Below are 12,324 nucleotides of genomic sequence, written 5' to 3'. Positions count from 1 at the left end.
TTACTAATTGCCTATAATTTCCACCTTTTGTCTTCCATTTGCACAACAGCATGTGAAATTTATTGTCAATCAGTGTTTCTTCCTAAGTGGACAGTTTGATTTCACAGAAGTGTGATTGACTTGGAATTACATTGTGTTGTTTAAGTGTTCCCTTTATTTTTTTGAGCAGTGTATATCCAAATTGTCCATTTATTTGGCGCCGTTGATCCAGAAAAAAACAGCTTCCGATTTGCGCAAAGTCACTACAAAATATCTAAAAAATTATCTCTAAACTTTGATAAAAAATGTCAAAGTACTTTTGTAATACATCTTAAGGTATTTGTAAACGTTAAGAATCGATCAAATTGAAGACGGGTCTATCTGTTTTCAATACAGGAGATCAACAAACTAACGCTACTTTTTTAGTCTTGCTCAACTCTCAAACAGTACACATGACGTTACACTGCTTCCTGATGGCCTTCTTCTTCATTGCACAAATGAATAACCTCAACCTATGTCCTAAGACTGGTGACATCCAGTGGAAGCAGTAGGAACTGAGAACAGAGTGATTAGAAATCTGGCTTCCCAATGAAAATTCATTGAACAGACAGTGACTTAAAAAAAAATGTTTATGGTTAGTCCTCGGGGTTTTGCCTGCTACATAAGTTCTGTTATACTTACAGATATGATTCAAAAAGTTTTAGAAACTTCAGAGTGTTTTGTATCCAAATCTACTACTAATATGCATATCTTATATTCTGGGGATGAGTAGAAGGAAGTTGAAATTGGGCACGCTATTTTTCCAAAAGTGAAAACTCTGCCCTCTATCCTAGAGAAGTTAAGATGTGCGATGGAACAGAGCTCCCTCATGTGAATGTGAATGGTCAGAGCATGGTCAGGTCATAGTAGACCTGACTCATTCCTGTCTCGTTCGGCCCCACTTCACAGTAGAGGCATCAGACAAGGTTCTACAGACTGTTGACATCTAGTGGAAGCCGTAGGAAGTGCAAACTGATCCATATCCCACTGTGTATTCAATAGGAGCTGGGTTGAAAATCGACCAACCTCAGATTTCCCCCTTCCTGTTTGGATTTCTTCTCAGGTTTTTGCCTGCCATATGAGTTCTGTTGTACTCACTAACATCATCCAAACAGTTTTAGAAACTTCAGAGTGTTTTCTATCCAATACTAACAATACTATGCATATATTAGCAACTGGGACTGAGGAGCAGGCAGTTTACTATGGGCACCTCTGGGCACCTTTCATCCAAGCTACTCAATACTGCCCCTGCAGCCATAAGAAGTTAACCTCTCTGGTACAAGCGTCCCACCTCGACAACAGCCAGTGAAATTGCAGGGCGCCAAATTCAAAACAACAGAAATCTCATAATTAAAATTCCTCAAACATACAAGTATTATACACAATTTTAAAGATAAACTTCTTGTAAATCCAACCACAGTGTCCGATTTTTAAAAAGGCTTTACTGCGAAAGCACACCATGCGATTATGTTAGGTCAGCGCCTAGTCACAGAACTATACAGCCATTTTCCAGCCAAGGAGAGGGCTCACAAAAGTCAGAAATAGCAATTAAATTAATCACTAACCTTTGATCTTCATCAGATTGCACTCCCAGGACTCCATGTTAGACAATAAATGTGTGTTTTGTTTGATAAAGTTCATCTTTATGTCCAAAAACCTCATTTGAAATTGGCACGTTATGTTCAGAAATGCATTGTCTCAAACATCTGCTGAAAGTGCAGAGAGCCACATCAAAATACAGAAATACTCATCATAAACATTGATCTAAGATACAAGTGTTTAGCATACGATTAAAGATAAACTTCTCCTTAATGCAACCGCTTTGTCAGATTTCAAAAAGGCTTTACGGCAAAAGCACACCATGCGATTGTTAGGTCAGCGCCTAGCCACAGAAAACCATACAGCCATTTTCCAACCAAGGAGAGGTGTCACAAAAGTCAGAAATAGCATTAAAATTAATCACTTACCTTTGATCTTCATCTGATGGCACTCCCAGGTCTCCATGTTAGACAATAAATGTTTGTTTTGTTCGATAAAGTTCATCTTTATGTCCAAATACCTCTGTTTTGTTGGTGCGTTTAGTTCAGAAATCCAAAGGCACAATGCGCGCTCTCAACATCAAGATGAAAAGTCAAAAAAGTACAATAAAAGTTAGTAGAAACATGTCAAACGATGTTTAAAATCAATCCTCAGGTTGTTTTTGTCATAAATAATCAGTAATATTTCAACCGGACAAAAGCTTCGTCAATAGAAAAGGAGAAACAAGAAAGGCGCATTCCCGATCACGCGCAGGACTTATGTCTGGAAATTTCCAATGGCCTCTCATTGAAAGTGCTGTATCTCCCTCATTTTTCAGAGTAAAAGCCTGAAACAATGCCTAAAGACTGCCCACATGTAGAGGAAGCCATAGATATCGTGAACTGGTTCATAAGTCTTTGTATGGTGGATAGGCTTTCAATGGAAAAACAGCCTTTCAAAATAATAGTACTTCCTGGTTGGATTTTCCTCAGGTTTTCGCCTGCCATATCAGTTCTGTTATACTCACAGACATTATTTTAACAGTTTTACAAACTTTAGAGTTTTCCTGCAAAATTATATGCATATCCTATCTTCTGGGTCTGAGTAGCAGGCAGTTTAATTTGGGCACACTTTTCATCCAAAATTGTGAATGCTGCCCCCTACCCTAGTGAAATTAAGTGAATGTTCTACCAAATCACAGATCATGTTGTTCTTACATAAACAATAGCGTTAAAATGCACTGACAAACAACTTCACTACTTTTACTTCATATTAGCAGCATGCACTACTCCCACAACAATGGCAACATCCAAATCTCAATGTGCCGCTCTCCAAAGATGTCCGACCGTGTTAGTCACACAGGAGGAGGAGGAGATGGTTCCCGCGGGGAGAGGCCCGAGGTGGAGGTTCAGCAGGAAAGACGACATGAGGAGGAGGTGAGCTGCAGTAAGGCAGTGGAGGATGAGAGGATAGACATGTCCCACCAGCAGCGAGAGTCTGTGGTCATCGACGACCTGCCCAGCCCCACCCTCAGCGTCATCAGCAGTGACACGGACGGAGAGGAGGGTTCCTCTTGCAGGTTCAAAGGCAGCCCTGACTGCGAGGCGTGTAAGAGCTCTCTGAACATGGAGCGGGTGTGTTCCCTCAGCAGCCCAGACAGCACCCTGAGCACCAGCTCCTCTGCCTCGGTGCAGTCCAGCCCGTCCCCCTGCAAGAGGCCCAACAGGTACTGCCAAACTGCATGTTTAAACGTTAACAACTTTTTAAAACTTGCCTGAGGGGCCAGTCTTGATCATCAGTAGCAAACATGGACATTTAGTTCTGTTATTGATTGCTTTTGTCTGTTTTCAGCATGTCTGAGGACGATGGTCATGAGAGTGGCTGCGAGACGGTAGACGGTTCCCCTGCCTCGGACTCCAGCCGGAGCCAGAGCCCCTACCTGGAGAGCCGCTACCTAGGCAACCACAGCCATCAATCTTTGAGCATGAGGACAAGTGGCATGGCCCCCCAGAAGGAGCCCAGCAATCCCCCTGTGAGAACCATGGTGGTGCCACCTATGAAGGTGCTGCGGAACAACAACAACATGGACCTGCACACAGACAGAACAGGTCAGTTTCTATTCACAGCATTACACGTCAAAATTGGTTGAGTATTAACAGTATGAATAGGCCTATACATTGTAATCTTTTGTTTCAGTTTTGTATAACATACAGGCCTGGTTGGAAGTGGTCTCTGTAGGAAAGAGGGTGCTTTGTGAGCCTGTTGATGTGTGTCGGTCTGAGGAAATTGGGGAGAGTCTGTCACCTGTGCTGATGTCTGCCTTTCAGGTCACATGGGCGTGGCAGGCAGCTACCACTCCTTAGTTGGTCAGAGAGGCTATCACAGGTGAACATGGGTAACTTGCACTGGGCAGCCTGTCCCTCTGGCTGTGCTGATAGCTAGTTGCTGCTGAGTGAACACTTCTGGTTTGATCTGCTGTTCCTATTTTTCCCCCGATTCTCATGGATATCTATTTCTTCCCCAGTTCATCTTGGTGTGTTTTGGATGCTAAAGAAAGTAATTCAGTAGACTCTTGAGTTAGACCAGCTAATTCATGTTTTAAGCATTATCGCAACCATAAAGCACTGTGGCAATGCTACACTCCAGACATGATTAACTTCTTGCGAATATAGGGGGTGCTGTTTCGACTTAGCATAAATCGGGCTCCAGATTAAACGGCTTCCTACTCAATTCTTGCTCGTACAATATGCATATTATTATTATTATTATTATTGGATAGAAAACACTCTCTAGTTTCTATAGCCGTTGGAATTTTGTCTCTGAGTGAAACAGAACTCTTTCTACAGCACTTTTCATGACAGGGAGTCAGATTTCAGACATCTTGGCCCCTGTTCCCAGGTCGGTTGTAAAGTCCCTGTAAATGCTATGGAGAAACACACACTGCCTACGTCTTCCTCTGGATGTCAGTACGTGGTGACGCTTTGAATGGAGTCGATTGCGCAATCAGGGCCTCTATAAAACACCAAAGACCGGAAGTAGCTTTCTTTTCCTGCCCGCGCCTGACGCACGATGGACATCGGACTTGCCTCCTTCCAAGCTGTTGTTTAGCCAGTAATATTTCTCCGGTCATGTTTTTACTCGTTATAGGTGTTAAAAACATCATAAGGTAGTTAATTTGAACCGTTTTATAGCAATTTTAATCCGTTTAGGGTGATTTTATGGCATTTCTGTGTAATGCACTTTGAAGCGCTGGGCACTTTGAGTGCATGGTGAACGTTAGTGGCCATTTCGACCGGACAAGTGGAGATCTTTCGACCAAAAGACGATCAGACCGGAGAAAGGATTCATTGCCCAAGATTCTGATGGAAGAACAGCTCATAGTAAGAACTATTTATGATGATAAATCGTGTTTCTGTCGAAAAATGTTAAACGCTTATGCCGCCATTTTGTTTGGTATAGCTTCGCTTGGCGTAACCTGTATTGAAAAGTAAGGATAATTTAAAAAAAAATGTAATTCAGCGATTGTATTAAGAATTAAATTGTCTATCAATCGCTGTCCACCCTGTATTTTTTTGTCAAGTTTATGAGTATTTATGTATAAGACTAGATCACTGTCTAATATGGTGCCCGACATTTTCTGACCAGCTGGGCTACTTTTGTCATTGTCTAACCATGATTTTGGTGGCTAAATATGCACATTTTCCAACAAACTCTATATGTATGTTGTAATATGATGTTACAGGAGTGTCATCTGAAGAATTCTGAGAAAGTTAGTGAAAAAATTAATACATTTTGGTGGTGATAATGCTATCGCTCTTTTTGCCGTGAATCAATGCTGGGGTAATGTTTGCACATATGCTATGGTAATATAACGATTTATTGTGTTTCCGCTGTAAGATACTTAGAAAATCTGAAATATTGTCTGGATTCACAGGATCTGTGTCTTTCAATTAGTGTACGCTGTGTATTTTTTAAGAAATGTTTTATGATTAGTAATTAGGTAATACACGTTGCTCTCTGTATTTTTTCTAGTCGAGTTGTGATGGTGGGTGCAATTGTAAACTATGATTTATACCTGAAATATGCAAATTTTTCTAACAAGACCTATCCTATACAATAAATATGTTATCAGACTGTCATCTAATGAGTTTTTTTTTCTTGGTTAGTGGCTATCAATATCTTTATTTGGCCGAATTGGTGATAGCTACTGATGCAGTAAGAAAATGGTGGAGTAAGAAAATTGTTGTCTTTTGCTAACAGTGGTTAGCTAATAGATGTACATATTGTGTCTTCCCTGTAAAACATTTTACAAATCAGAGATGATGGCTTGAATCACAAGATCTGTATCTTTCATTTGGTGTCTTGGACTTGTGATTTCATGAACATTTTTTTTTATGATATCCCTGTAACTTTAGGCTAGGCTATGCTAGTCAGCTTTTGTGTTGGGGGGGATCCCGGATCCGGGTTTGGTAGGCGTTAGAGGTTAACCTCGAACTGTTCATCTGCACTGTCAATGTTCTTGAATGTTCATTTACAGAGCATCATGTAGGTTTGCTTTTGAGGTGTACAGGCTTTTATATGCACTGCAAGTCAGGCTATGGGATGTGTACTGTAACTTGTGATTTATACTGAAGGTAACCTAGCTATACAAAGAGCAAAGGACTGTCCACTAAATGGGATTGGATCTGATATGGGACATATATTAGTGACAACTTTTGTAAGTGGAATATTATTCCTGAAATGAAGGGAAGCCTAGTCAGTTGTAAAGCTGAATGCATTCAACTGAAATGTCTTCTACATTTAACCCAACCCCTCTGAATCAGAGAGGTGCGGGGGGGCTGCTTTAATCGACTTTCCACATCATCGGCGCCCGGGGAACAGTTGTTGGGGGTTCACTGCCTTGTTCAAGGGCAGAACGGCAGATTTTTCCGCCTTGCCAGCTCAGGATTCAAACCAGCGACCTTATGGTTACTGGCCCAACGCTCTTAAACTTGATCAGGTATTTTTGAATGGGCTCAATATATGGTCTCAATCCACCATATCGGCCTTCCACATCTGCGGTGAAAGGTGACAGAGCTACAGTGGTGTTTGTCAGACCATGAGACATCCCGAAAATCTTCTCACAGAAACGTATGTAGCGTCTGAATGGTTTTGCCTACGGTATGACCCCTCTAGGGAAAGGTGAGAATCTCTCCAGCATGTACATAATAGCATTAAGGCCAAATTCAGTGTTTCATCAAATAATTGTTTTATATGTATATTTTTATACCTAAAGGGGCCTAAAATTCTAAATTAAGTTGCTAAATGATCCTTGGTATGACTATTTGAAAACAATTCCATATGTTAGCTTAGTACAAAGAGCCTTTCTATCGGCCAGTGTGTCTCTTCCTCTCGCTCTCTCTGTTTATTTTTAGCAAGGCATGCTCTTGTTTCCTGTGGGTCCTTATTGGTCTTGTTACCCTGTCATATTGAAAGACACATCTTATCTCAATCTGAGAGCCTTTTCTTGTTTCTCTTGCAGTCTTCGAATCCTCATGCCAGTCCAAAAGGCGCTGTGCCCCTGGACGACTGAACCACCACTCCACCCACCACCACCCCCGGCAGCAACAGAAGATGACCACATTCCAGCAGCAGCCCCTGGGCTTCGGCCAGGTCAGTCCCCCCTCTACCTGTAATTTGACTTTGTTTACATTTGAGTATTTTAGCAAATGCTCTTATCTAGAGCGACTTAGTTTGTAGTGGTGTGTAAAGGTTTTTCCCTCTCCTCTGCCAGCCTCAGGTCCAGCAATACAGCTCCTGCCACAAGGAATGGAATGGAAATTATGGGCTGCATCGGCGGCCGCACGCTTACATCCCTCCCACGATACATGGCCACGCTTTCACCCCCACCCACAACTCGGGGCCTCACCCCCAGGCCACCCTGCTCTCCTATCCTCCCTCTGCACCCGTCGCCCACCACCTCCTGGCCTCGCCCTGCGCCCAGCGGCCCGTCCTACAACCCGCTTACGGCATCTCCCACCCTGGCAGCATTGTCCACCAGGTGACCATGGGCATCAACCACCGGCTGCTGCCCTCACCCACCATCCACCACCAGGGCCAGTTTGGGCCCCTCTTTCCCCCACACTCCTACATCGCCTCGCCAGCCTATACAGGCTTCCCCCTCAGCCCCACCAAACTCAACCAGTACCCTTACCTCTGAGCACCAGCCACCCAGGGCCATAGGCCAGCAAGGGCAGCCAGAAGTGACAACGTTAACCAAGGCCTTCATCCGTCATCTCTCAAGTTATGACAGAGAAAGAACCCCCCCCCCCCCCCCCCCCCTCCCCAGGCTTCAACAAATCATGTTGGTTGATGATGATGATAGGATTTAAACCTTAAGCTGAGAAGAAAGAAAAAATAATGAATCAATAATTAAGAAATTCTCACTTAATGGGTTTTTGCACTTTTGCTCTACAGTGTCATTTGGAGTGTAAGTCTCACAGTACAGTCTCACAGTACAGTCTCACGATACACATTACAGTCTCACAGTACAGTCTCACGATACACATTACAGTCTCACAGTACAGTCTCACGGTAGACATTGTTCTCCCTAATAATCTCAGCCCTGTTTCTATATTGCCTTCTACCTAGCATGTGTGCTAGTCACATCACTCGTTAAGCCATCCCAGTCTCCAGTGCTAGGACAGTAGATGTGTCTCCGTTGGTTCTTTGTGGTGGAAAGGTGTTCCCTAATGACATAGGTGTTTTCAGTGTGTACCGTCAGTGGTCTGAAAAGGTTGTTCCACACGCTGCATGCCTTCGCATGGGAAAGATAACTTAGTGGAGTTGTTGACAGTTCGATGTCACTCCTATGTGTACTGTGAGACTTACTACACCATAGCCTGTTCCCACACCTACTAGTGCCTTCAATATCTGAGGTTGTTAATGTTACTTCTGGCGTTTATAGATATATCATGTACTGGACTGCAGCACTTGAATATCTGATTATTTTCACTCATGCTTTTGCCTATCAGATAAGTCATTCTTATTTGGGCTCATTGTATTTTGGGGGTAAAGATTCACTATGCAGAAATCACTCTGCCATTTCCTGGTTGCAAAAATTCAAATGGTTTGCCAAATTTCAGTTTGTGACAAAACAAGCAAGTAGAGTAGAGAATCATTGTACCATCTAAACCGCTGTGAAATATATTTTCCATAACCAAAATATTGTATTTTCAGCTGTTTGAAACTGGTGTACAAAAACTAAACTTAAGAACGGGAAGCATAGAAATACCGTACATAGAACATAGCTACTGATTCTTAGACTTGCTTTCAATGAGAATGACAGATCTAGAAAACATATTTCTATATATGTGAATTTGGTCCGGTAGCCCAAAAAGATACATTGCAGCTTTAAGCTTATTTTATGCTTTTGAAGCAAATGTTTATTTGGTTTTGGACTTTTCCCGAATGAACTAATGTACAAACAAAAGGTGAACGATTTAATATTTGATCATCAATTTCTAATCACTAAGTACTTAATTACTAACAGTATTGACACTGTTTATTGGAACTGCAATACAATCTACATAGCCGCTGGTTTTCTGCGTTATTGTATTTACAGTCTTTTTCTTAGCGTAATACCGATGTGGGGCATGGCATTGACTATAAACAAACATGCAAGTAGTTGGTTGATTCTTTGTATGATCTCATATCTTCAGAAAAACTGTAGTGTTTTGATATACTGTCTGTTAACCTAGTGTATCATTGCTGGACTATGTAGTGCTTGACAAGGTGTATTGGTTAAGTGCAATTTCCGCATTAGACAAAACTTATACTTTATTTTACTGTTCCATTTGTTGAGGTTTGTTAATGTGTCAACTGCTTATTTTATACATTCTGTCAGGGAGGAAATATATTTTGTGTGAGTTGTTTTTAATTGCTAGTGTGTGAATTAGGTTTTTGTCTTTTCTTACTTACAAATGAAAATGCTTTTTCAGCACCAAAGACTGTAATTCATCCCAAGCAAGGTAGCTACTCTTTCTTTTCCCATTGTCTTCAAGTATACTGTAGTCATGAAGATGGAATATATTGAGAAAAAATATATTTTAAAAAGGTTTGTTTTAAGCATTTTGGGCAAGTTATATCATATATCTTGAATGCATCATAGATGAGCTGCTATGTACTGATTACCACTTCAAAATAGCTGTGAATTTAGGGGATTATCTTAGTTCTTACTATGCATTCTTACTTTTGTATAGTTCTAATTACCATATACTAGAAGTGGGTTTTATTTGAGTATAGAGTATAGTGAATGGCATGAAGACTTGTTAGTGCCTCTGTATATTTGCTTTGATGTTTGAAGTGTGATTGGAACTACTGTATTACAAGTAATGAAATTAAGTGTTTTTTGTTTTGTTTGTAACACATAGCATCAGTATTTAATATTTTTAATCATAGGTTGGGTTCATCATTGCATACAGTAGTTGTGTTGACAATTTTAGTTATTGATCTGTTAACATCCTGAAAAGCCTAAAGATTATTCACATTATTGATTGACAGTTCTATATTACCATGCAGATTTATTTACTGCACCGCCTCTATTTGGTCCTCACATTTACATTGGCTTGTAGAGATGCCTTCACATGTGTAATATTTGTTATGAAACACATCAGTAAGCACTTCAATAAACTCATCAGGTTTGGGTTGTGGCAAAATCCCACACAGTTTTCATGAAATTGCTGCGGTCAATGAAGTGTTTGACTAATATGATTTTTCTAGCCGTCTATTTTAATTAAGCCTATGAATTATTATTTTTGTATCTAAAGTGAATTGTGATAGATTTTCTACAGATTATTCTTATCTATTCATAATGGATCGATTTGAGGCAGATGGGGGTGAATTATTAAACATTTTTCTGTCATAACTCATTAATCCAAACAAGGGTAACTGTCAAATGATGACAGATTATATTTTCTAATCTTGCTCGCCCTTTTGTAGTCTTTAAATACATTGTGGGACTGTGAAAGATTGAATATGTTTACTCACTAGCCCCCCAGCTCCAGACACACAAATAGCATTTTTCTCACTCTGACAAGTGTCTACAACTAGTGCCTTTTCAAATTGTGGTCAAGAGAAGAAATGTTGGTTGCTAACTCCATGGCCCCTAGCCAGTACCCTCTCCTGCAGAGGCAAGTGTGGCAGAGTCAAATGTGGATGCTCCTCAACAGAGCCGAGTATTTCCCACCGGAGTGGTAGGATGTTAGGTTTATGCAGCCAGTTTTATCAGGACTTCTGCAGCCTGTTCAAATCCTCATGTTTCGCACATTTGCTATGAAGTGAGAAAGCACTCTGCTTTTGGACTCAAGTGTACAGTTTAGTAGAGCTGACAAACACAATGCATTCTTCTTTCTGAGGAGCTCTTCTGGGTGCTGGCTGTTATCTTCAGATCACTCAATCCCAATGCTCAACCCTAACCATATGGTCTGAATCTATATAGCTTTTCTACAGAACATAAAAAGACAATTATTCTTAGTCAGGGAATATTTTATACACTTAAAACACTCAACACAGTTTTGTCTCTTATTGAACACGCACAAATGCAAAGCTTTACATACACTGTGAATGTATTTGTGGAGTTGACTTTTGGGGTGGTTTGCAGACATGACAATGTTTTTGTTGCATTTTTTGATGGCTACAGATATTTCTATTCTGTATATGATAAACATCCATATAGCAGCATCCGTTTTGATTGATCACTTGTTGGTATTTGCGTTAACAACCCACATACACACAGATTAGGTCCAAAGTTGTCACTTTTTAACAGTCTATACTGCAACTAATGTATTATGTTATGTCATGCTATTATAATTAATTCAGGGTATTTGTATTGTCCAATATGCTACTGCATTAATCTTCAATCCTTTCCACTTGGTTTGATTGCTTTGGATCTTGTTTGCAGTTATTTCACATGTTAGTATAAGTTGTATTACACTTCAAGTGATTGGGTAATACACGTAGTAAACAACACAGCATATAGACTATTGCTAAATTGGAAGTGTTACCGTTTTATGTGTAGTTTCTGTGGCTTTATTTTAATGTGCTTTTTGATTTTATGCTACACTAGTTTGCCATGTAGCAACTGCACTGTGCAATATAATATGAGAACTGGGAAAATGTATTATTTTGGATGTAATGTCTCTTACAGTGTGCGGTCGTATTTCTCTCTAGTTCTCAGTGATTTCAATGTGACCAAGCCTTATTTACTTTGTCACAAAAAGCGGGTTTTCCTAGTGACTGTTGGAGTGTCAAATTTAAGAATTGATGGTGTACTATTGTAAAAATTCACTTTGAATAAAAAAATATTGCTTCACCCTTCTTGTTTGTGACTTGTATTTTATGTGTAGTACAATGGATTAAATTGTTGATGAAACTGGGGTCCAAGCCAATAGCACCACCCAGTGCAAGCAGAGTAGAAGTGCAGTACCGATATTTTAACTTACTGAAAATGTGCATAGGGCAGGCTACTCGCATCACATTTGATTTACTTGACAACGTTCCTCAGCTGATGCCTGGAGTGTTCCGAATTGTAGCAGACGTTAATGTAGCCTGCCATTTCGAAACCAGACATTTAAAAAAAATATATATATGTAGTATATGTAATGCTGTTCTCAACCCTGATCTCAATGTCTCATCACTAATGTATGCGATGCCATTGGCTAACCCTGGCCCCAGCTGGTGAAGCTGTCATGTGAAGCTCAATATTAATTTACAGATAATTTTGCAAATCAAATTGGTAATCGAATTATG

General features: G+C 40.5%; 1 protein-coding gene across 1 annotated transcript in view; it reads left to right on the top strand.

Annotated features, from left to right (window-relative positions):
* LOC129862171 (homeodomain-interacting protein kinase 3-like) overlaps positions 1–11,887 on the top strand; it is a 57,495-nt gene extending 45,608 nt beyond the window's left edge. The window contains exons 11-14 of the mRNA XM_055933568.1: positions 2,813–3,262; positions 3,388–3,644; positions 7,058–7,188; positions 7,310–11,887. Of these exons, the coding sequence (XP_055789543.1) occupies positions 2,813–3,262; positions 3,388–3,644; positions 7,058–7,188; positions 7,310–7,735 (1,264 nt within the window). The 3' untranslated portion in view covers positions 7,736–11,887. The remainder of the gene's footprint in view (positions 1–2,812; positions 3,263–3,387; positions 3,645–7,057; positions 7,189–7,309) is intronic.
* Positions 11,888–12,324: the final 437 nt, after the last annotated feature.

The sequence above is a fragment of the Salvelinus fontinalis genome, chromosome 9, assembly GCF_029448725.1.
Source record: "Salvelinus fontinalis isolate EN_2023a chromosome 9, ASM2944872v1, whole genome shotgun sequence".
In the NCBI taxonomy this organism is placed as follows: Eukaryota; Metazoa; Chordata; class Actinopteri; order Salmoniformes; family Salmonidae; genus Salvelinus; species Salvelinus fontinalis.
Note: the sequence above shows the minus strand (reverse complement) of the source record. Positions and strands in the feature narration are given on the sequence as shown.